The sequence below is a fragment of the Struthio camelus genome, chromosome 14, assembly GCF_040807025.1.
Source record: "Struthio camelus isolate bStrCam1 chromosome 14, bStrCam1.hap1, whole genome shotgun sequence".
Classification (NCBI taxonomy): Eukaryota; Metazoa; Chordata; class Aves; order Struthioniformes; family Struthionidae; genus Struthio; species Struthio camelus.
The window spans coordinates 9,704,676-9,729,950 of NC_090955.1; the positions used below are offsets into that span (position 1 = coordinate 9,704,676).

Below are 25,275 nucleotides of genomic sequence, written 5' to 3' on the forward strand. Positions count from 1 at the left end.
AGACTCCAGACAGAGCTGCACAGCAAGCTATTGTGGCATCTGCATGATGGCCGTGCACAGGTACAAAGGCAGTTCTTTGTATTCAAGGAACTCCTTAACCAGTGTTCTCCAATAAATGCAGTGAGAATGCATAAAAGTCTATAGATGTACAGTTCTATCTAGACAACTGGTCTGTTGCGTATGGGGCAGGATAGGCTCTGCTGATGTAAAACGGAGATGATTTGGTTAAGCTACAGAGCTCCATCCTGACAGTTTCTGTGGGGCTACTTGCTGGCTTTATAAATACCCCTCGTCACGCTTCAGAGAGAACCTGCCCTATGTGACGAGGGCCTCTGTCCAACCTTACCACGTACTCCCTCACCACCCTGGCAAGAGACAATCCAAGGCCAGTTGAGGGCTGTTTGTGAATCTGGGTGAAGCAGAGTGCACTAGTAGCACTGAGAGCAGAAAACACTAGATGTCTATTATCAGTGCAAACAAAAGCCCTAGTGTGTGCATGTAACCTAAACACAGCTAGGGCTGGTATGATGTGAATCAGCGCCTGTGTGCTCACAGGGAAAGCTGCCAACGTAGTGCGAGAATTCCTGTGTGTGGGTGTATCCTGACAGTGCTACCTACTTACCTACAATAAGCATGTGAAGTGGAGCTTTTCCAGAGCTTCACAAAGCCTATATTTAATAACTGTTTGTATTTATAATACTTTCCATCCGCTGGATTTCACAAGTAAACTAATCCTCTCAACTGCTGTTTTGGTGGGGCAAAGATGCCTATATTTTGCTGACAAAGGAGCTGGAGAGGAGGCTGCTGTAGTGGTTTTCTGCAATAGTGGTGATGTAAGAGATGGATCTAGAGTCTGGCAGTTACTGTTTTCACCATTACTACTGTGTCTTCTGTACACTGTGTGCTGGGTGTTGTGCAGAAAAAGTGGAAGATGCAGTTTGCATGGTGAGGAGTTCATGATCTGAAGTCCTGCAGCAAAAGCCAGGGTAGTCTTCTCTTGAAATGCTGCAGACCTGTTTCCCATCTTTGTGCCCGTAAGCGTTTCTGAGCTAATAGCACTTTGAGCTCACTAAGAAGATCCAAGAGGGATGATGCTGTAGGATGGAGCTGACGGTAGCTTTAGCGACAAAATAAGCACCGCCCCTGAGGAGCTGAGTTGTTGAAAGGAGCACAGTGGATTACAGGGCAGTTCTGGAGGACGCTGTGTGCCCAGCAGCTCTGAGCCCTTGGCCCAGTTTGGCGTCTGTGGAGCTGTGTATAGCTTTGATATTGCGTCTGCTCCATGACAGGAAGGAAGGGAAGGGACTTGATTCAGAGGTGCATCACGCTCACTTCTCCATTCAGGTAAGGTTCTTCTCGTAGTAGATTATGGGTACTTGTAGCTACTGCCCTTTCTCTTAGGGACTTAATAATCCAAATGTCACAGGTATTTATTACCACACTTCCAGCGTGCTGTGGGACACTCCATGCTGATCAGGACAGCTGTTCCCAGCTGTGTCATGGCTTGGGTGGATCACAGCTGCTTCTGAGAGGGGCTGGTCCAAGGGTTGTCCAGAGAGGAACAGACCAGGTTTGGTACTTCCTCAGGTTTGTCTAACACCTGTCTGGCCTTGCTTGCACTTTGAGGCATGGGATGGGAAAGGAGTAGAGCATTGCCCTGCTGAGCAGATGTGTTTATATTGCCTTTTACAGTGTGCAGGAGGTGCTGGGAAGAGATGGGTGGCAGCAAGAAGCCTTTCCTCCTCCCCCCCCCCCGCCCAGTGAGTGCAATAACGAGTGGGCAGGAGAAGGTGGTCTCCCCCTTGCCCAGGCCTGCTGCCTCTGCCCAAGGAGGAGCTGGGGCTCACAGGGACTGGCTTGGCAGGGCACAGGTGATGGGTGGTGGCTGGCAGCCTGGTGGCTCCAGTGGGGTTGCTGGAGGCCACCCTGCCCAGCTCTCTGGAGGCTTTACCCTGGCATCAGGGCAGAGCAGTCCTGCTTTAGGAGGGCCATGCTCAGTGCTAGCGATGGCATGGGAAGGTCCTGTCTTTGTGTCCCTTAGACCCAAAGGAGGACAAAAAAGAAGAACGAACAGTATTAGTTAAGCATGATAATTTCTTGAAATATTAATTTCATTCTAGATCAAAAGCAGACCAGAGGGAGTATTTGTTTTCTTTAACTGGGAGCTTGCCTATGGCTTATTTAAACAATGGTCCTGCAGGGAGTGTTTGTCTTGGACAGCGGTTTGTTTGTTTTGACTGTGGTGGTGCTCATTAACAACGTATACAATGTACTGGGTGCTGTGGGATGTGGTCCTGTCCTGGAGTGCTTACAGTATAGCACCATATGAAAGAGTTGTACAGGAGTCTGGTTAAACGTGGCTCACTTCTTCTGAAGGCGCGAGAATAGCAATGAACTTGAGCTGCAGTGTTTGAAGCAACCCTCTGTCGCGGTATAGATAGAACCTTCATCCTTAACTTGCATCCCTGGATTGATGAATCTGCTGCTTTGGGACTGTTTCTTCAACAAAGTTAGTACGGGCCTTAGACTTACAAGGTGAAGAGCAGCTCACACCAGTGTCTCCCAGCAGTCTCTGGGAGACACCCCCAAGAACGTTACTTGTGGTATTCCAGCCCCTCCTGAAGATGCTGTACCTGTCATCTTGATGCCAAGGTGACTGAGCAAAGCTCTGATACTCCTGTAGGCTTCTTTCTGTTGGTGTTTCTAAGCATGTCCTGTGTTGGCTCTTTGAGTCTAGTTCTCTGCTTTCTAGAGTTATCTATGTCCTCTTTGCCTGCCTCTCAAAATAAGAATACTATTAAAGGAGTTTGATGTGTGTTAATCTTCACTCCTGGTTTCAGAGGAGTTATAACAGCTTTTTCTCTCTTGCAGAGTGTTTACCATGCCTCTGGGAACATTCCTCCTCCCTGTTCTCTGTTTCTTGGGAGCAGTAATTCCAAGGGGACTGCAATATGTCACATTCTCACGCAACACTACAAAATTCCTCCACCTGTCTATGGACTTGGAATCTGAGACCATTTATTTGGGGGCCACCAACTTTCTTTTTCAGTTGACATCTGAGCTGCTGATGAAGAATGTGGTTCAGACTGGGCCAGTTCTGGACAGTAAAGATTGCCTCCCTCCAGTTTCAAAGCTGGAGTGTCCTCAAGCACACTACACTGACAATCACAACAAGCTGCTGCTTGTGAACACAGCGCAGAAGGAGCTCATTGTGTGTGGCAGTGTGCACCAGGGAATCTGTGAGAAGAGGAGCCTCACGTCCATTGACCATGTTCTCTTCCGACCAGAGAGCCCTGGTGACACCCAGTATGTAGCTGCCAACGATCCCAATATCACCACTGTGGGACTTGTAGCCTACTCAAAGGATGAGGTCCCTTTGCTGTTTGTGGGACGAGGGTACACTAGCCGAGGAGTTGGGGGAGGGATCCCTCCCATCACTACCCGAAACCTCAGGGCCCACGGAGGGGACATTCAAGCAACCGACTCTCACTCCATCTTCTCCTACGAAGAAACAGCAAAACTGGCTGTGGGCCGGCTCTCTGAGTACAACCACCACTTCATTAAATCCTTCACTTACCGCTCGAGCGTCTATTTCCTTTTCTACCGTCGGGACCTCAAGTCTCAGTCGCGGGAGTACAAGACTTACATCTCACGAATCTGCCTGGATGACTCTCATTATTACTCATATGTGGAGCTCCCTCTGCTCTGCCAGAGCAAAACCAACACATACAGCCTCCTGCAGGCAGCCTATGTCACCCAGCCGGGAAAAGGCCTGGCCCAGGGGCAGTTTGGCACCGAAGGAGAAGTGCTGTTTGCAGCCTTCTCTGCCTGGCAGGCGGCTTCTGGCAAACTGAGCGAGGAGTCTGCGCTCTGTGTCTATGCAATGGAGGAGGTGGATCGCCTGACCAACTGGACTAGGGATGTTTGCTACATGAAAGATGGGAAATCAGAAGAAGGGATAGAAGTGGCTTATATTGAATACGATGTCAGTTCCAACTGTGTCCAGCTGCCAGCGGTAAGTGCCTTTACACCGTTGCCGGGGTAAAGAATCATCTCTAGCATGTTCTTGTGGTGCTTTGTGCTCCTGGAGAGGCTCGTTTCCCACAGACAAATGATGAAATCTGCTGGGGTTGTAGAGCCTCGGGGCTCGGGCTGTTTCTCAGCTACTGCAACAAAGTCATACAAGTTTAAGTACAGTTCCCATTTAATACAGTCTGCCTCGTTGCTGCTGCAGCTGTCTGTCTTGCCTGGGCAGACTCACTAGCAGAGGGCGACGCATTGTGTGTGGTCATGGAGAAGGGCATCTGGTATGACCTGGCCCTAGGGTCTGTCTCGTGGAAATACCGTGCAAGAGCGTTGAAGCTGCTGTTTAAGTCGTTCTTAATCCATGTCTTCATATCTGGGTATGTGTGGTAGGGGAGCAGAGGCAAGTACCTGTGTGTTGGGGAGGGGGATTGAAGTTGTGTGTGAATTAAAGGTGTGCCTGGTCCCTGTCAGCTACAGGTGAGCTGCGCCTCACAGCAGCTTCCTACAAGGACACCCAAAACTGAAAGCAGAGCATAAGCCAAAGCAAGTATATCGACAAAATCTTGTTCGCCCAGACTGCGTTTGTGCCCAAAGAGGACCTGTTCCTGACCTGACTCTGTCTTCAGAGCTGTAAGCAGTGATAATCCTCTTTATAGGCATGACTTTAATTTCTATGGCAAAGGCATGATGGGATGTTACAGGATAAAAACATGAACGGAAGTGACTGCAATCCTGAATCCTCACGGCTTGTTAGCCGCGTTGGCTGGTGCCGTGATATCAGAGACGGTGACGCTAACATAGAGCAGCGGAGCTGTCTGAGGTGGGGCTGGAGGCAGTGACCCAGCGTGAGCCTGTGTTGCTGTGAGTAACTTGTTTTCACCTAAGGTCTTGCTAGCCCTTAGCAGAACAGCACGTTATCATGTGCCTGCCTTTTACAGAACAGGCTGTCCAGATAACTTGCGCTTCCCAGCCTTGTGCCACAAATAGTGAAGTGGTGCCACAGAGCTTAGGAAATCTCTAGAATTGGATGCATGGTCCAAAAGCAGTTTTAAAATTGAGATTTTTTTTCTTTCAGTAGCTAGAGCTCACTGTAGACTACTTGTGGGACAACCCAAGGGTAAAGGAGCGAACTTGGAACAGGAAGGACATAGGGTCAGGAGGAGTATATAAGATTTGGGAAGCAAGAGACCTCGCGGGTTTATGTCCTACCTGGACTGTGGTTCCTCGTCACATCCCACATGTCCTCGGTGGGACGGCGTGGAAGGAATTGTCACAGGTGACTTTAGGAGAGCTTGGGGGAGTTAAATGTCAAACTGGCACGAACAGCTTAGTAAATCCTTCACTCAAAACGGAGAGTCCCACTGTGATTTGACCTGGTGGGGAGGTGGGTGCAGTGCAGGGGAGGAAAAGGCCACTCTTTTGAGTCCTGGCGCATGGTTCTGGGGTCCCAGCTGCACGGCTTGGCACTAGTGGGCTGATTCAACTGTGGCACCTTATTAACAAGTGTGTCCAATGATATGTAAATGTCCTAGCAAACTTTATCCTTCACCATTCAGTACATGGTAGCGGTTGTCATTAAGATTGTCTCTAACAACACGTAAGGGCCTGTGCCAGCTCCGGCCTGCTCCGTTCAGTGCTGAGGGGAAGCGGCTGTCAATGACCGTTTTATGCAGGAGCGGTTTTAACTCTCAGTTTCAATGGTGGCAGCTTGTGCTTTATGTAAGACTAATGCTGATGAATTTCATGTTTTTCTGCTTCCAAACCAGCCTGTGCGTGAGGTATGCCCTTTTCCCTAGTTAGCACTCGCTTCTATTTTTAGCACATTGGGAGGGACTAACATTGGGATTTACACTTCAATACAGTCTCAGCTAGGAAAAATACTTGTTTTTATGTGAATTTCAGGACAGGTTCATTTGTTCTAGAGCGTTGGAAGTCTGAAGGCGTATAGAATTTTCCATTGGCCTTGGGATGCAGGAGACTATGTAGACGCTGTTAGCATCTTGGTAATTAAAAGTATGAAACGGGGTTTTTTTTGCAAGGCTTGGGAAGGCTGCTTATCTTCTCAGGATATCGTTTTCCAAATATGTGACTCGCCCTCTTGCCCCAAGCTCGCAGTCCTCTCGTAGTGATGTAGATGTATCTCTTTGGATCCCCATCCTGTCGTCGCTCCTCGTCTGTGAGCTGTAGAAGAGCGCGTCGGAACTCGCGCCAGGAGCTGCAGACTCGGCGCTCCAAGCTCGCTGCATCACAGGAGGACACTGCATGATCCCTGAAGTGTATTCTCCACTCCACTGCCAAGATGTTATTCACTGAAAACAATTTGGACAGTTTAGATGTGGATTGATATCAGCACTTTAGACAATGATCATGGGCTTAATCCTGGGGAACAGGACAAGTTTCACCCTTGACTGTGGTTAACTGCCCTGCATACAGTCCCTGCGAGGCTGTGGGCAGGCTGTACCACTGCTGGGAAAACTTACACAGGTCACTTTGTCATAGGGTAGCTAGATGTTACGTGTGAAGTGACTTGCCCTTGGCATCACACGTAGGCAACGACAGTTCTGAGCGCGTTTGGGATACAACAATTTCTGCTTTGCATCCTTTTTTTTTTTTAAAGCAAACTTTGAAAAATTGGTCTCAGTAGTGAGGTCATTAGGCTCCCATGTTTGTCTGAATTGCAACAAAGGTTGCAAAAGACAGTTATCCCATTCAAACTGGGACATTCCCATTCAAAGACAGTTATCCCATTTTGAATATGGGAATTTGGCTGTGACCCACTTCCCCTTAAAGCTTATAGGAGCTGGACAGCTGTAGAAATAAAAATCTTTAACTGACCAAGCCCAGAGGAGGTTTCAAGAAGCTTAAGAATGAAGTGATAGAGCTGATGAGAAAAACATCACAACTGTCACTCCGAATGAATGCTAGGTTAGAGCAGGGTAGAAACTCTAACAATTGCTAAAAGTGTAACCTGCTCTGAGACTATAATTTAGAGCCTTACACCTAGTACCTCGTAAATTAGTCGAATTAGTATTTGAAGGGAAAGCAAAACACCAGAAAGAAAGTAGTCATATTCTAACATGGTTTCTTCAATGGAAATATCATGGCACGCCTTCCTTACCTGTTACAATAGCGGTAAATTTGAGAAGAGAGGAGACGTGAGCAGGTTAAATATATTTTAGCATGGAATTTCCATAGACTTTGTCAAAAACTGCTGGCAATTATTACTTTCTCTGGTAGACTGTCATGTGAAAAAAACAGAGAAATGGGAGGAGAGTAGTGAAAAGGGTCAGGTTTTGCACGGGGGTGGCAGCGGGGGGAGCAGGCAGATGCTTCAAGAATTCCGTGTTGCTGGTGTTATCGCTGACCGCCGACGAGGGAGGATGTACTGCCTTGTACCAACTGGTACCACGCAGTTCAGCGCTGACAAGCGGAAAGTCAGGGATGTCAGACAGGAAGAATACATCACCCTGCTCAGGGAGTCTCAATTTAACCACCTCGCCCAAGGGCGAAAAGGGAAGCTGTAAGCCACTGTGAACTGCTCAGTTAATGCCCTGCTCCACGCGCAGCCTCATAAAAGTAATCAATAAAGGACTAGAGAAGAGGGTGAAACTGTTACCCATAAGGAATTCCATGATGAAAATCATTAGTTTGTACAACCAACACTGTCTGAAGACAAGCCATTAATTGATAAAAACGTTGTTTGGAATTGTTGAATGAATACTGCATTCAGTCTCTGAAAGGGTACTGTAAAATTAAATTGGATACAGAAGAAAGTGTCAAGAAAGACTATAAAGCAATAGAGAAACTATCCTAGACAAGATTGGGTTTGTTATTTAGGGGGAAAAAAAAAGGAGCATAATGCAATATCTTCTTTCCACACATACAAATAATAAATCAGTTGGCAGCTTTTATTCTTTTTCCTCTAGAATTCAGTAAGTGAATGTTTGGTGGGATTGGAAGGTATTTAACTGGAACAGAAAGATAAGTGTTTTCACACAGTGCTTTGTACACTGTGGAATTAGTTTTCAGATATCTAACAAGGCTCTGAAGAATTGGAGCAGTGTGCAGAAAACACTCTTGTTTTGACTTTTTGTGGCCTTGCTCTAGACCTGTGCACTCTGATTTTTTTTTTTTTAGGTGTAATTTGTAAGCTGTGCTCCACCATGCGCTTGTACATGTCCTGATGCTTTGGGGTTCTGCTTCAGAGCTCAAATTTGTAGGTAATGCGGTAGCACAACATAAACAATGGTAGCTGTTGGTGATGTTGGTGACCAGGCAATCGGTTCCATTTTGCGCTGGAAACAGGAATTCTCGTGTTCTTTTTGGGGTTTTTTTGTTGTTGTTATCGGCTCTGAAAAACATAAGTGAATTTTCCCCAAGCCCATCGCTTGGGGGATTGATAGTTTAATAGAGCTTAGAAGCATTTCATTACTGATGTGTCTGTTATGCTGAAAGGACTTGGCTGGCATGTCTGCAGTGTTCTTCGACGCTACAAACAGTCAATGTGACTAAACTAATTATTAAAAGCTGTTTTTCTCTTCTCAGTCAAAAACCCCAGAGGTGTTCAAAGCTGAATTCACTTTTTGGGGACCTTCTTGAGGAATTTGCCTGGGAGAAAGATGGTGATAAGGGTTAAAGATGCTAACATTACTTTTATCTTCTTTTGTTGTTGTACTGGTCTCCCTGTTTTTTTTCTCCTCAACAAAGGACACCCTGTATGCATACCCCTGTGGCTCTGACCACACTCCCAGCCCTATGGCCAGCCGGGTACCCTTGGAAGCAGCTCCCCTCCTGGAGAAGACAGAAGCCCGTCTAACAGCTGTGGCAGTGAATGTGGAAGATGGCCACACTATTGCTTTTCTGGGAGACAGCAAAGGGAGACTGCACAAGGTACGAGCAGGATGCAACAAGAAAAGGAGAGTAAAACTAACCAGGGATGCTCAGGTGAAAGGGGAAAAAGGCAAGGTCTCTTGCCCCTCAATTCCTTAGGCAATCAGGTTCCTACTAAAGATCATTGCTGTCAGATGGCCTCTTCTCACACTGTCTGTACTGTCCACTGAGAACATGAGTGCCCAAAGCAGTTGTCATGCTGCCCTTGGTTACATGTGCGCTAAGCCAGTGTCAGGACAGCTGTGTCCTACATGACTTCTGCAGGTATCGCTGGGTGCCTGCTTCATGCTGCTGAAGTTGTTGCACTGGGATTTTGATGGGAGGTGGAAACCCTTCCTCGCACACAGTAGCGTTTCCAGCTTGCTCCTGATGTAGGACAGACACCTCCCACTTCTACTCTGATACTCTGCCTGAATACCAGTGTGACACTCTCTTGCAGGTGTACTTAGGAGCGACAGGAGATACCAGTATATATGCTTCTTTAACTATCCAGTTAAACAGCATGGTGAGTGGAGACCTGCTGTTTGACCAGTTGCAGAAGCACCTCTTCGTCATGACGCAGTCAATGGTAAGAACAATAAAATCCCTTTTACAGCAAAGTTAAAGCATTTGAGGCCCAGACAACCTGCTGAAGGAGATGGAAGAGGCAGAGAAACAGTGCCCATAGCTAGACTTGTGCTGGGTGGTGCCTGCCTGCCAGTCTGGTGTTTTATTAGGGGACTGGTCTTCTGCAAAGTGTGGGGGAAGTCTTGTTACCATAAACCACGGCCTGTTTGCACATTCCAGTCAGTGTTGTATCAAGCAGTGGTGGAGGCATATGAACTGCAGGTTACAAAAGGCTGCTCTGTTGGGGTGCAGAGAGGGGAGCACAAATCCCTGGGTTCCTCTGTGTTGAGCAAGGACTGTTTAAGTGACGGTGTATGTCCGCCTGAGCAGAGGAATATGAGCCTCCTGGGTTCACAAGGAATATGACTTGTCTTGGGTCTGCAGAAGATTGTAAAGAGAAATGGGAGGTTTTATGTAATTAAAATTGTGGCACTTCTGTGTTTAGTTAGAAGACTAAGCAGTTCTTCTGTAGGCACATAACCTATGGAAAGCAGAAATGTGTGGGAAATATCTTTGGTTAGCAGAGGTGTTCTCTCACCAGGTAGACAATAACAGTCTTGAGGATGAAACCAAGCTGAATAAGGAACCGTGTTAGGCACCTTTCTGTCGTCATCTCCTGCCTTCTGTGGTTCTCTCTCGGCCTGGTGGCAGCAGAAAGAGAAGAGGCATGGGGATTCCTGAAACTTTTGGGATACTGATGTCTGCTGAGTGGAAAATTCAGCTATGGATACCTTATTTCAGACAGTTCATATAACACTCTGATCAGCTTTGTGAGCTAGAAAGAAAAAGATCCTCCTAGCAAAGGAAAAGCAGGCCCTGAGTTACTCCATGTCTGAAGGAAAGAGCAAAACTACAAATGAGAGCATACCAGAAAAGGACTGCTTCCTTTTATCCCTCTGTGTGCATTATGAGGATTCAGAAATTCTGTAACACTTCAAAGGAGGAGTTAAAATCTGTGAGTGGAAGAAGATTAGGGAAATCTGAAATACATCCTTAAGAGTAATTGTTCTGTCAATAAAGAATGCAAATAACAAGATGTATTTAGTAAAAGTATTGGGTTAGGGATTAGAAGATGATGTTTTAAAGTAACTGGCAGTGCAGTAGCTGATTACAGAGGGAGCAAGAGGCTGAAATCGGCAAGGCGGAAGTGTTCTGCAAGTCAGACTTACCCCTGGATGGCAGAAGGTTATTCTTCCACATTGATCAAAGCCCATTGGTCTAATTTCAGTCAAATTATAGTCCTGCCAGATAGAGGTGGGCAACAGAGAAGATGCATTCAGAGGCCTCAGCCAGAGCTACCGTGTCCAGCTTCGGTCACCTGCATGTCAAGAGAGATGATCTGCTATGACAGAGTCCAGACAAGCAAAAGAGTGAACGGTAGAGGCCTGAAAAGCAGGAAAGACTGAAAGAACTAGTATCCCTAAGCCTAAGGGAAAAGGGAAGAAAAAGGGGGAGGCAAATGATAACTGAGAAGAAGAAGAAGAAGAAGAAAGTAACTTTTTCTCCATCACGCTAGCGAATAAGATATGGAGTCGTGGGTTCAAATTGCAGGTAGGGAGATTTAGACCGGGAACTAAGGAAGAATTCCAAACGATGAGGATAGTGACACCCAATGCTTGGGTAGCTCGTGGCTTTTCCATTCTTGGAAAATTTCTGGAATAGATATGTTAATATAAATAACATATCTAGCAATTTTTTACCTTGGGGAATGAAATAGATTAAATGGTGAGATACTTTCCAGACTTTTTTGTGATTCTTTGCGCCCTTGAAGTAAAGGGTTAATATAATCCTGTAGCAGTTTATGAAGGAGAAGTGGCGAGATGTGACGTACAGGTTGCTTTTGTGAGCTTGTTGATAGATCTGAAACCAATTCTAGAGTTCAGTTTTAAGATGGATATTAAAATCATAGTTGCTTCAGGGAAGAATGCTTTAAAACAAGTAATAGTTTGGAGAACCCACGCCATAATGAGAAATTTAAGGAACTCAACCTTGTTTGCTCAAGAGAGGGTTGAGAGGTGTGGTGTGTGTGCAACCAGAAAGACAGAAACTGCTATTTAATTCTTTTGAAGTGTAGTTTTTATCACTAAATAAGATCTCCTTCTCACAAAAAAGTCAAAGATAATCTGTGTTATAGCAATGCCTTTGTTTTAAGTTTGCCTCAGTGCCTCTGTAGAAACTGACGTCGAAGTGCCTTTCATCGACCTGTTCGTGAATGTTGATTTCATCAACAGCCGTTCAAATGGGCTCCGGAAACTTGTTCCTTTTTTCTTTAGTTTTAAGCAGTATTGGGAATTAACACAAAGTTGTAGTGAGCATCAGGATAATGTAACTTGTTAGCTGGGCGGAAGTCATAGAACTAGGACCTGCTTTTTGTGTGCTGTTATCAGTAATTTCTTTTTCTGACAGGTGGTAAAAGTTCCCATACTGGAGTGTTCCCAGTACTCGGACTGTGAATCCTGTCTGACCCTGAAAGATCCTTACTGTGGCTGGTGCGTCCTTCAGGGACGGTAAGATAGATCCCTAGTTACTTGTAAGGTTTTTGAAGGGATGGTGCTTAGGGAACGTCTCTACTTACTCTCTTCCATTTTTGTGTCTGTCTATATATGTCCATGTGTCTAGGTTTAGTCTATTTTTAGCTGCTTTATGCGATATGCTTGGCCTACAGAGTCACGCTCTCTAATTTACCATACTTCTATCTGCCTCCCTAAAGCATTGCCCCCATTAGTCACAGTTGCACTTCTCTTTCTAGCACACAGGTATCTTTCTGTTGCTTTTTGGGTCTCTGGTCACCACACTGTGCTTCTCTGCAGTAGATTTCAACCCAGTTTTAGCCTGACTGCAGCTCGAACTGACTCATTTCAAATACGGAGAAACTATCTTGGCTCTTCTGCTAACGTCGTTTTCTTATTTAGCGCTCTTCGCTTCTTATTCACTGACGTTGCTTAATAAGACATGGTTTATTCCTGTGCGTGCGTCTGCTTCTGACTCTGTCTCCCAGTGGGATGCCATAGGAACTAGTTTACGGCCCTCGAGGCCCAGCAAGTGCCTACTCACCTGTATGTACCAGCAACAGTTCATCCCGTTATGAATGGTGATGGCAGGCTGGGACTTCTGTGGCTTGTGCAGGGGGCTCCCTGACCCTCCAGCACTGGCTTTTGAAAGACAGTGTCAGCTTGGAAACCAAAGAACACGCGTCCTGTTTAGGCTGTGCAGACCTCCCATAGGGCTTCTTGCTATTTCTCTGCAGGTGCAGCCGTCGCTCTGAGTGCTTGCGGTCCAGGTTGAGTGAGCAGTGGCTCTGGAGCTTTAACTCTACACAGCAGTGCCTGTCCATCCAGTCACTAACTCCAGCCAATATCAGCAGAGAGGAAAAGAGAAATGTGAGCGATGATGATGATCAAGCCGTGTAGAAGGTCCCCTGCGAGCTCTGAGGAATCTGACCAGTCCTCCTATTGCTTTCAGTGGTGTAGTGAATCACTAAGCCTTCAAGCACGTTTTGTCCGTCTCACATAGGAGCTTATGACCTGGCTGTCCCAGGAGATAATTTCATTGTTGTTCATCTAAAGCTATAAGTCCTTGTCTGCTAATAGGAAGTTATTAGTTATTTTGCCCTATGTAGCTGCTTGGGTGGGATCTCTCCTTTGCTTGATTTGTATAAAGTGCCCCTCTCTGTGGGTTCGGAATATTTCTGACGCATCAGAAAGATCTGAAAGAAGCTACCCAAAATTATGGTTCCAGTCTAGCATTGGAGAGCTGTCAGAAAAGCCAACAGGTGTTGCAGTGTTTTGAGGTCTGTCAGTCTGTCAGGAGGTGGTGAGAACCTGCCTTCAGTTGGAGACTTGAGCAAAGGGGGAAATTGTGGTGATGAATGGGCAAGTTTGGTTTGGGAATAGCAAGGGATGATGAATGGAGCAGCACAGCCTGAGAGGCATAATGCATAGGTATATGGGTGACTTCTTTCTGGGGCACTTACTATGAAAAAGTAGAACTAAAAAATTAAATGAAAGAAATAATATGTTAGGGGGCAAATAATTTATTGGGTGTTATTGAATTGGTAGATATTCTTGGCTATCTCAGACTTACCGTCTCTGCATGAGGACGAATTTTACTCATGCTACTTTGAAGATTATGAAAGCCCAGCAGTCCTGACAGAGTCAGGAATCATGTGTCCCTCGCCAGATCCCAGCCAAGCGCCAACTTTGCCAACCGGAACAGGTCAGTGAAATGCTTTAAATGTAGCGTGATAGTTCTGATAACGTTGTCGGGAGAAAGTACACTTCAGATCCATCAGATTGCCAGGATTAACAGTCATGAATGTACATGGTCTGTCAGCAGGTATTCATTTCATTTTGTCATAATATGTTTGCTTTCTGCTTGTCACATGCATCCTGTGCTATTCTGGGCTGTTGCCAGATTCCAGTGCCAAATTCTGGTAGTTAGAAAGGGGTTTCTGCAAATCTGAATATGATCTGAAATGCAGTTTAAAGTGGTGGCTGGTTTGGCAGCCTTGTCATAAATCTGGATAGAGGACTCTCTTGTGTGCACGCACGCTCGCTCTCTCTCAATTTTTTTTTTAATTTAAAAAATGGGGTAGTATTTAAAACGAAAAAACCACAGATGTTTTCAAAACCCGCATATTAGTGGAAGAAGGAAGTACTTGTAAGGAAAAGCTAGAAGAGCTCCACAGTCCTAGAAGAGATCAGAAATGAATCTGCAATGCAGCATAACCTCAGAAAATGCACTGTCAGCCTTTTGTTAGCGCGACAAGTAACTGGCTGTGTATCCCTAATTGGCCACTCTAAGACTAAAGCACCTGGAAAGTTCTCACTCAGTTTATCGTCTTTGCATTGGATTTTGCAGTACTTAACCTGTCAATATGAGCACTGATGAGCTGATCTCTTCAGAGAACTTGTTCATCTGAAATAAAAGGCAGGTACAGGTTGGGAAGCATTCCACAAGAGTCATCTCAATGGCTAAACAGATTTTTCCATGCCACTATGCAGCCGGCTAATAGGTCTGAAAGGTCCTCCATGGACATAACATGACAGATGAAGTCAGCTAGCTCAGTCATTCAATCTCAGACTCCTTGATTTTCTATGATACTTGGCTGTTGGCTTTTCACACTGCCCTAGTCTGGAAAGAACCAACCAAGCCTCCATTCAGGGTGGATAGGCACAGAGGAAAAAGGCCTCATGCGCTGCCGCTGTAGCAGAGTTGGTGGGATTGGCTTCATCCTCTTGGTTGCCCAAAAGTGAGGCTGATTTTGAGCACAGCTGTGAAAATCAGGGTGGATAAAGCCACAGTCTAGTTCCCACTACTCCAGGTTTCAGATACTGTTATTGGCTCCTTTGTAAGCCAGCCTTGCTCTTAGTCTTCATAGATGCTTTACCTATGCTGTTTTCGTGTTGTTTCTCTGAGGCTTAGCAAGCTGCTTCTGCTTTCTGGCCTGAACTTATTTATGGATGGTTTGTGTCCGTTTGATCTCATCTGTGTTATTGTTTTGCTTCAGCAGCTCTTCTACTGTCCAAGGACTTATGGCCAGGCATTCTTAGCATGGAGTTCTGCTTTTTAACTGTGCCAACATTTTCTTCATGTTCTTTTGTTATGTAGGTTTCCTCTTTCCTTCACTGTATTTGTAGCCCTTCTTGGCACTGCTTCTGTGCTCTAAGATGAATTGAAGCTGGTAACCAGAATCATACGCTGTTTTCTAAATGAGGTTCATCAGGGCCTCAGACAAAGGCACTGGAACTTTGGAACTTTCCCATTCTTACTTGAAATACCTTTCCCAGATCATTGAAATATTTGATTCTGCCATCTCCCCACAACCCCTCCAAGCTTTGCTTTAAGGCTTGTTTTCACTGGGTCATCTGTCACTTCAAGCTGATGAGCTCTGAGCCAGTAGCAGAAAGCCTCGCTATTAGTTTGCAAGCACTCATCCTTGTCTTCTGCACTGTTGAATAGCATTATTGACAGTCTTGGGAAATAATGGTGGTCTTGGGCAAAGGAATATTTATAAACGCAGTGTCATAGCCCTGAAATCCTGGGAGGTATTAGCCTCTCCACCACTGACAAATACAATCACCTCTAAAACAGTAATGGAAGTTGGCAATGCTGTAGTATCTTTTGCCTCCAGCCACAGATGATGCCCTCCCTTCCTCCCGGTCATGTTTTTTCATATACGCGTTATCAGCTGTTTTACTTCACTTGCCATTCTATCAGGAGCCCAGCTTAGGCCTGGCTGATTCCCCACCAGATGGGATGGCTGTTTTGTTGTGGTCCAAACATTTGCAAATGGATCTTACCTGTGAGAGGAGGCCTGAACTCTGCGAGGAGAGATGGGCAAGCTTCTTTTATAGCAAACTGTCTTGGAGAAATGGCAGTTCCTAGAGCCCAGCAGAGCATGTAGTATGTCCCCATTATTTGGAGAACTAACATCTGACTCTAGGGTCAGGGGGCACTTGTCTGGATCAAGATTAATTGATTTTTTTTTCTTTTTTTTTTTTTTCTTTGAGCATTGTCATATGCAAAACATTTCCTGCAGGCTCATGCTGTCAGCTCTGTCTTTATCATGACTATCTCAGCAGTTATCCGGTCTATCAGAAAACAGTGATAGTCTCTTCCCAAAGAGATTGAGGCTGTCTTGAGGATGGAGCTAACGTGAAACCTCGATTTGAAGCAGATAAAAGCCTTCAGTCCCTGAAGCTGAGGTTACAAGTTTTGCAGACTCCTTCACTAACTCACTTAGTCTGGACATAAAGCTCTCAAGATGATGGCAGCAAGTGAAGTGCGTGTCAGTTCTAAGGGTTTGTTTTAATTTGGCTGAGAAGGGAAAGCAATCGGCTTTGAGCGTGGAATGTTACTTCTTCCTGTAATAGAGAGATGACAGTGGAGTTATAGCAAATAAAGATGGAAGGATCTTCAGAGCCATCTTCCTTCCCCCAAGCTGGCAAGAGTCATCATAAACGATTCCTAACAGACTTGTCCAACCCGTTTTTAATGTCTATAGGATAATCTAGTAATGGAGATGCTACAAGCATGCAAGGGAATATACCTCCATATTTGAGAGAGTCTTCTCTAAAGCATGCTATCCCTCTTAACAGTATTACAGACATTATAGTGACTCCATTTCTAAGAAATTTTTATTTTTGCTTTCAGATCATGTCACCATAAAGCTTGTAGTGCGTTTCCATGACATCTTCATTGCCTCTGTGGACTTCTCTTTTTATGACTGTGCTGCTGTTGCCCTGCTATGGAAATCGGCACCGTGAGCACCTGGGTTTTTTATCTCTAGTTATGGGGAGGGTGGCTGTCCCCTCCTGGTCGTCTTAGCGTCTGCTTTTATATCACTGTTCCAGGTGCCGGAAGTGTGTGAGCAGTCCCTGGGGATGTAACTGGTGCATCCAACAGCACCTCTGCACCCACAAAGCAGCCTGTGAAGAAGGAACCATTATCTACAATGAAAGGGTGCGTCTCCTAGTCAATCCTATGCGCTAACAGCCTCCTTGTGTCCCAGTGAGTTAGATCTCTTCTCAGGTAAAATAGCAGCTCTCAGTTGTTTCACGCACAGAGCTGAGCGGTTGGAGCAGATCCTCCCCTTGGTGTGACACAAGGCTCCATGTGCCCACACTGTTACAAGGCCTTGCTAAGTTTCCAGGGAGGTGCCATTGGAAGCAGGTCGCTCTTCTCCCTGGGTCATCCAGCCTGGGTTTTCAAGGTGAGGGGCAAGAGCAAGCCTGCAGGGAGCTGCAAGTGGGGAGGCAGAGCAGCTGCATTTGCGGCAGCCACAGATCACTGCCGTGTCGTGAGGGGTAAAGGCAGGCGGACCTCCCTCTGAGTGGAGGCGAGTGCAGGCTTCTCTGTGGGAAGAGGGAATGTTGCTGAATCCTTTGCACTGTGAGCACTGCCTGGTCCTGTCCCAAGACAGGTGGTATGAGATGTAGCCCTCCTCACTGAAATCCAGTGGGTGAAGCAGCCTCTCGTGACCGTTGCTACAGGAAGGAATAATCTGGGGTTTTCTTCCGTTTCATTTTTCTTTTCTCACTCCACCATGTCATTTTTTCTAGGCCCAGCTCCCAGCCTCAAGTCTGTTTCCTTCTTCAGCAGCTCCACCCACCAAGTCCTCTACAATAGCCCCAACAGCGGCCCCAAAACCTGTCACTCCCCTTGTGCATGTAGTGCCGAGCACTGTGCCCCCCACAGAGCCTGTCCCCATCACGCCCTCTACAGTCTCAGATACGACAACTGAGCCCACGGGGACCCTCAGCTACACGTACTGGACTCTCTCATCTGAAGCTGCCTCTCTCCAAGCCTCCACAGAATCCCCCTTGCCACCACCAGCGGACAAACCTGCTGTCACTGTGCCAGACACAACCTCCCCTGCTGCATCTGTCCTCACCAGCCCATCAAAGCCTGTGGATCACACAGGCCTGCCCACCTCCGAGCCCAGAGCCACTGCCCGGGAGCCTTGGCACACCAGCCCACCGACCACTGTGGTGGGTAGTCCTCTGCACACATCTGTGGCAGCAGCAACGCCTTCTCCTCGCATCACCAGTTCTACATGGCCTGCCAGTTCTGTTCCTACTACAGAGGCACTGACATCTGCCATCCCATCTCCCCAAACCCACAGCCAGAAGCCAGGGGCCCCTGTTACCTCTGACGACTCTCACAGAGAGCTAGGAACTGAACTACCTGCTTCGGACCTCCCACCGTCTGCTCCCCCAGACTGGCCGCTGGGGGAAGGCGCAGAGCTCCAGGACACAGAGGACTGGATGGATTTGCTGCAGGCTGAGAACGATACGTCTCCCTTCTCTGCTTCTACTCTTCTGTCGGGCGATGGTGATTCTTCAGAGAGGGATGCCCCTGACTTTCCCAGGATCCTCCCTCCTGACCTCGACTATCAGTATGATGCTCCTGGGTTTTGGGAGGAGGTAAGTTGCTGGGCTTTGGAGTCCACAATCCAAGGCTGTAACACTTTACAATTTCAGTACAGATTGCTGATCTAATGTGTTTCAGCACACAGCAGAGGTTGTGCTCTTTTAGAGGAGAGAAGCTGACAGCTATAATGTATAGAGTGAGAAGTGGTACCCTGAGAAAGAAAAAATGTGTGGGAAGAGGTTCCAAGGTCTTGTAGAAATGCTCCTGGCCTGGATCTAGCGTGTTCACAGCTTTCTGCTGTTCACTGCTTCGGGCTCCTGCTTTGCTTTCTGTAACCCTGTGGTAAAGAAGCACAGCTTCCTGTTCGTCCAGGCAAGGCTTTATTTCCCTGTTGGCCTGTAAAGTTCTGATTCCCTCTATCAGAGTCATAGAAATTCCTTTCTCTAAAGTTGTATGTTTGTTTTCAGAATGAAGAGCTTAGCTGGGGTCCTGATGCATGTCCCTGTGTGCAGGGAATCCAGGGATCTTCACTGTTTCCAGTCAATGTGGCGAGGAAGATAACTCTGCTGGGAAAGAACTTCCACCTCTATCAGGTAGTCAGCCGCTGTCTCCCATTAGCATTGAGAAACCGTGGTAGAGCAGAGCACTCCTTGGGCAACCTGTCCACTGGGCTGCTAAACAAACTTGCAAGAGGTGATTGGGCTCTGCCTAGGTTTTTCCTGCTAGAGGAAGAGCAGATCTATGGATAAGAAATTACATAGTTGGACTTATTGGTGGGTAGGAGGGCTCCCAAGGAGAGGAGTACCTCTCCTTGGGAGAGGTGTGGGCCATCCTGTCAGAAATTATCTGCACATGTTAGCATTAAATTGCACCTATGCTGCACTGCAGGTGATAGTTTTTGGAGTAACTTCCTGCTCAATCTCTGCTGGTTGTTCATGTCTCCATAAGCTGAAGATAAGTCATCTGTACCTTTTTCTTTCTGGCCTACTAATGTTGATGTGGCTATTCCTGTCATACCTGAAACTTCTGCAATGGGGAAAACCAGCCCTTGAAAGCTACATTCCTTGGGTGTGCCCCTGATAAAAATTCTGCTTGCTTCTCAAGACAGAAGACTGATTTAGTAACTTCTTACAAATGACCACCTCGGGTCACGCAGCCCACAGACTGATTGTTACTTTATACCTTAAACCTGGTGTGTGACATTGCACAGAGGAGCAGAGCTGGTTAGATGCGTCTCTCTCTTTTACAGGAATTGTCTAAGCAATTTAGTAGAAAGTTTACAGGAGAGAAAAGAAAAATACACTTAGTGTTTCTGAGGTGCACTGCCCTAATCTGCACACTCTGCTCTTCGTTTCCAAGCTATTCTCTCACAGAGTTGTACAGGCGTAATCTCAGAGTCCCACTGTTTTCTTCTTTAATTTCTCCTCCTGTGCTGAGTTCTCCCCACATTGACATTCACGTGCTCTGTTGTAGATGTTTTGTTTTGGGTTGATTTGATTGCTTTCATACACGGAGGCAGTGAGAGCATAGAGAGCCCTTGAATATAGCATAGAAGTGGCATAATGAAGGGAGTGAGAGGAGCACGCTGCCTGCGCGTTAAGCGGCATGGTACAAGGTACTGAACTGGAGAAGCAGGAGCCCACTGTCATGTGCCAGAAAGCTCCATGTGATTGAGAAATGGTGCCCTATATGTCTTTCCATCTACAGGACCAGCAGTGGGACTATGAGTGCGTCCTGAACTTAGAGGGAAGGACAGTGGTGATGGATGCTTATGTGGAAAGGGAAGAAACAAACCAGTCCCTCTGTTATATTACATGTCAGCTTCACCAGGTGAGTGCTTGGGATGCGTGATGCCATTTCAGAGTTCACCCTGATCTGTTTGTGCTCAGCTTGTTTATCTGACAGGCTGGGAAGCGAGCTGTCCAGGGATGCAGAGCATGTTGCTAAAATATTTATACAGTATTTAGCACTATGAGGCTCTCATCTGTGATGCTGCTGCCTCGTGGTAATGGTGTCTTCAGCCTGCAGAAAGATTGTGCTTTCTGAGCCACGAGATCTGTTGCTGTGTTTACCGCAGCATAGAACAATGCTATTTCTGAATCACTGCTCAATGTTACCTGCCAGGACAACGCTGTTTTGGCTTTAGCTTGAGTCACTGCTGTTCATGGTTTTCTGGATTGTGACTTCCTCTGCAATGGTGGTTCTTTTGCGAAGAGAAAAAAGATATCGATACTAATTTAGGTTTTGGTGGTGGAAGCTAGCCTGTAGATTATAAGAATATTGGGCACAATTAAAATAGCAATATGTTTGTTAGGATGTGTGGATTTTACCTGAGGCAAGACTTGCAAACAGAGGTGATATTTTTAATTTGCAAACTAATATAGCTGAGGGAGAACAGCATAAGCTTTTGTGGACACAAGCCCTGCAGACCAGTTGTTATCCTGTATCTTGGTTGCAACTGAATTCAATTGTGCTGGAATACCGTCTCGAGCAATTCTCTGAGCAGGTGGCTTATAGATAGAAAGTTAGACATTTAGGAATACAGTTATAAAGTTAGACAGGTAACTGCGTGAGCACATGTTTGTGTTCTCAATGAGCACCTGGTGAACCACAGTCTGCTACTTTTTCTAGTGCAGGTATTGTGGCTGGGTGAACCAGTGAGGGCTGGCTTATGCTGCTATTGCCTCAGTTAATGCTGCCTTGACTAGTTTTGCCACCAGAAGTGGTCTGGCTACGTTCACAGGAAGCTCCATATAGGCTATATATGTTCCAGTGCACTGCCCAGGATAGACAGACCCCAATTTTGTTTGTTCAGCTGGCTCATTTGTGCCTCCCTTAAGTCCTTGACCTTGATGACCTTGATGTCTCTGCAGTACAGTTACACAGCACCTCAACTTGAATTCAATGCGGTGGTGTTTGTGCAGAGGCGGCGGCACCTTCGAGTGGACAGTGCTGCGGATCTTCACGGTAGGAGTGCAACACCTCCCCAGCAAGAAGACGGCAAATGGGAAGGAGGGAAGTTGAGAAATCCTCAGCCGAGACTTTTTGCATCTGTGGTAGTCATATCACAGGGAAACTGGGGAAGCTGTACAGCCTTGTTCCCCTGAGTTGTTGCAGGGAGGACAGGAGAGGGCATCAGTGTGTACCCTAGGGGATGTTTGCAGATGCCTCTGAATGTTTCTCCTTTGCAGTGACTTTCTACAACTGTTCTGTGGGGCACACTGATTGTAGCCGCTGCCAAACAGCTGACTTGAAGTACAACTGTGTGTGGTGTGGAGGTGAAAACCCCAGCTGTATCTTCAGGGGTTCCTGCAAGGAAGAGATAGAGGACTTGTGTCCAGCGCCTCTTATTCACTCTGTGAGTAATTTGCTTGTTAGCGTACTGCACCTGGGGCAAGGAGGGCTCCATCCTCCCGCTGAGACCAGAAGTCTGAACTCAGATTGCTAACAGTGCAGCACAACAATACCTGCATCTGAAGAGCATCTTAATCCTTTTCTACTGTGGTTCCTCAGTATTGGCTGGGGAGGACAGGACATTAGACTTTTGTGCTGGGCTTTCAGTGTGCTGATAGAGATCACTGGGGAAAGATGCACTTGTACCTCATGCAAACTGAAACTGGCATGCTGGAAGGAGCAGAATCATCCAGAAGCTGGGAAGGGGTCCACAGATGGGATCCTCCAACAGTTTCTGAAGCAGATTGGCCCAGCTGAGCCTGGGGAAAAGGAGGGCAAAACTGTGAATGGTAATGGCCCAGCAGGGATGGGAAGGGCATGATAGGTTACTGGGATTAATGATTTTTGTCTGTTTATTTTGAATGTTTCTTGCTAACTGCCACATGACAAATGTCTGTAGCCATGTGTCCCTTTTGCTGTCAGCTTGTCCTCCCTCCAGTGGCACACAACATCCATGTGCTGCATCTTGTCTTAGTTTATTTTGGATGCTGTTCAGGGCCAGAGCTTTGAGGTTTGTGCAGCATGCAATTCATTGTTGTACTGATGCTGAGGAGGAGGATGGTGCTTGCTGCTTCAGTATTAGTAACGTGTTAGCTTTGCATTCTTCACTCCTTCAGCAGAAATGCCCTGTGGAGTGGTCAGCGTGTTGATGGGAAGTCACAGCAGGGCAGCCCTTGCTTAGAAATCTATAGTGGATTTATTACCTCTAGGGGGACTGCTTGCAGCAGTGAGGTATGGGAAAGAAGGCTCTGATTGTGGCGTTCTCATTTATGGCCTTTCCTGTGGTGATGGTGCCAACCGATGCTAGTCCCAACCAGTAAAAGGAATCCATTGCAATGCCCAGACAAGGCAGAGTTGGTAACGGTGCAGTTCTGAAGGACCCTGTGCTGCAGATCAGTGGCCAGACTGCAGGGGTGTGAGATACTGTGACATTTACACATGCGCGGATGTCTTTGCAGGTGTACCCCCTGTCTGGACCAGTGGAAGGTGGCACTAGAATCACCATCACTGGCTCAAACCTCGGGCAGAAACATCAAGACATTGCAGAAACTGTCACTGTTGCAGGAATTCCCTGTGCCGTAGATGCTCAAGAGTATGAGATCTCTAGCAGGTAGAGTATCTGTGAACCTCCTCCCAGAGGCAGGCTGCTGATCCTAGGCTGAAATTTCATTGCCTTTGCTGTAGCAGGTATTGAGCCTTGCCCGTTCCCCAGGGAGTGCCCCTGAGTCAGGTCACTATCTGATTAGTTAGGTGATGACCTTGGAGATAAGACGGTGTGAAAAGAAATGACCCAACAGTGCTACTGTATGCTGAACACGCTGCTAGTACAGGGCCTGCAATCCAGCTGGCCCAGGGGAGTCACAGGCTCAGCGCCATGCAGTTTCATGGCGTATGTCCCTGTTACAGGGTGGCTTCAAGAAAGCCAAGGATGTGGCTTGCGTAACTGACGTTACTAGGAAAATATCCTGACCTTGTTAACACAGGGTGAGGATGGGAACATGTGGCTGGAGGCTGGTCTTGCCTCTGCTTGAGCAGGTACGCCCTCAGGCTGTCAGTCATCACTAGCTGGCCAGTGAAAGGACCCTCCTAGCCAATGACTGATGGGGGAGTTCTGCTGGGCCCTATGCCATTCTTTGGTGGCTGGCAGGTCACACAGTGCTTGTAGAAGTAGGGGCTAGGAGGAGGAGAAGGGGGAAAAAACTGTCCCGCAGGATGCAGCTAATGTCAGTGATAAAGGATAGTGGGTATCTGGTGTGTCTGGTCAGGAAAGGACTTGAATAGCAAAGAACTGTAATCAGGTGTTGAGAGGTATGACTGGGGCAGCTGGGAAGCAAGAAGAAAGGAATATGTGTAGAGTTGGTCTGTGGTTGGGCAGGTAGATGGGAGGCTTTGACAAGGGAGGGAGAGGAGCCAAGCATCCGTCAGGAGATGTGGAGAGAAGAGCAGAGCAATTGTGAGTAACCTCTCATCAGTGCTATCACCAACCCATTTTTCCATTCCATGGTAGCAGTAGTTGTAGCGCCCTTCCCCCGGGAGCCAGGTAAGATCCTGCTGGGAAGTGGCCCACTGTGAGCAGTGTTGTCCTGTCTGTGCTCCTTGTTTGTCTGGTTCCATCTGCTTTCTGTTTTCATCCTAGAATTAGAACATAATATTTCTGGGGTAGCACTGTCTTTGTTCTGCATTGGCATGTCACCAGGGTCCTGGCCTGGGACTGGCTCCCTGCACTGCCTAGGTCAAAATTTCTGAGCCTTTTTGGATGAGCGATATAGCTGTGAACCTGGAATGCACTCCTGAGCAAGGCCAGACAGAATTAATCTCCTACCACATAGGAAGGCTGAGGAAACCCTTCTGGCAGAGTAAAGCTTTTCTGTTAGTTGAATCAGTACTGTAACATGGGATTCCCTGTTCTAAACACAGCCTGATTTGTCACCCTGTCGGCATCTTCCATATCCAAATTATGGCTGGAAAAAGGGCTAGGAAGAATGGGTAGTGCAGATCAAGAAAGCTAGCTGGTCCCGTAGGTCGCTGGCTAAAGACTAGTGCCGCCTAGACGTACAGCCTCAAGAGTTTTGTTCCGTATCAGACAGCGCTAATCTGTGGATTGACCTCTGCTAGCCTGAGGCCACTCCAGATATGACAATAGCACCCTTCTTGGCCTCTTCATGCATTGGTGTTACGATGAGCTTCATCCTATCTGTCTGAGGGAAAAATAATGTTGGATAGGATGGGCCTGTTGTGGAACTGCCCGCTGCTTTTTTCAGTTGCACCTAAACCAGCTGTTAAGCTCCTTCCCGATGTTCAGTCATATATTCTGAGCATGTGGTAAGGCTACAAGAGAGGAGCCGGGGGTGCTAGATGGGTTTTAGAGTGTGATACAGTGGATTCAGCTCATCCTCTCTTCCACGGTGTGACACTGTTCTCGGATTGCCCTGCAGTATCGTTTGCATCACTGGCGGCAGCTGGACAGAGCGATTTGGGCACGTTGTGGTGGAAGTGCCTGGAGGAGGACGTGGAGTTTCTGGGCATGTTTTCACCTATCAGGTAACGCTATTGCTTCTTAAATATCTCTCCATATTCTTCCAGTACTTTTGCTGCAGAGCTGTTTATTGCATGAACTTCTGAGGCTCTACCCAGATACTTGTAGCTGGGACTTTTATCTGAGTTTGTGGTTGTATTTTCCATTCTTAAAATCATAAGAGCAGCTGGGTCATACCAAAGACTCTGTAGCCTAGTGTTTGACAGTGGTAACTATTAAATACTTAAAGAAAGAAGCTAAAAATTGAGAGTACCTTTTTGTTGTATGGCTTTCTGGTAATCTGCAGCTGGGGGACTGTCTGAATTGGAGTTTTTATTGGTAACTTAGCATTTTCATAGAACTTATGATTTTTTTTTAATGTTAATTTTTAAATTGCTGCTTGAATGTGT

At 46.7% G+C, this 25,275-nt stretch overlaps 1 protein-coding gene across 2 annotated transcripts in view; it reads left to right on the forward strand.

Annotated features, from left to right (window-relative positions):
* PLXNB1 (plexin B1) overlaps nucleotides 1-25,275 on the forward strand; it is an 82,624-nt gene that overhangs the window by 38,705 nt on the left and 18,644 nt on the right. For both annotated transcript variants that reach the window (XM_068907357.1, XM_068907358.1), the window contains 15 exons: nucleotides 2,872-4,015; nucleotides 8,734-8,916; nucleotides 9,356-9,484; nucleotides 11,929-12,029; nucleotides 12,770-12,902; nucleotides 13,581-13,737; nucleotides 16,678-16,786; nucleotides 16,878-16,986; nucleotides 17,586-18,449; nucleotides 18,864-18,989; nucleotides 20,104-20,226; nucleotides 21,270-21,363; nucleotides 21,588-21,754; nucleotides 22,809-22,960; nucleotides 24,786-24,891. In XM_068907357.1, coding sequence (XP_068763458.1) covers nucleotides 2,882-4,015; nucleotides 8,734-8,916; nucleotides 9,356-9,484; nucleotides 11,929-12,029; nucleotides 12,770-12,902; nucleotides 13,581-13,737; nucleotides 16,678-16,786; nucleotides 16,878-16,986; nucleotides 17,586-18,449; nucleotides 18,864-18,989; nucleotides 20,104-20,226; nucleotides 21,270-21,363; nucleotides 21,588-21,754; nucleotides 22,809-22,960; nucleotides 24,786-24,891 — 3,687 coding nt within the window. In that variant the 5' untranslated portion in view covers nucleotides 2,872-2,881. The remainder of the gene's footprint in view (nucleotides 1-2,871; nucleotides 4,016-8,733; nucleotides 8,917-9,355; nucleotides 9,485-11,928; nucleotides 12,030-12,769; nucleotides 12,903-13,580; nucleotides 13,738-16,677; nucleotides 16,787-16,877; nucleotides 16,987-17,585; nucleotides 18,450-18,863; nucleotides 18,990-20,103; nucleotides 20,227-21,269; nucleotides 21,364-21,587; nucleotides 21,755-22,808; nucleotides 22,961-24,785; nucleotides 24,892-25,275) is intronic.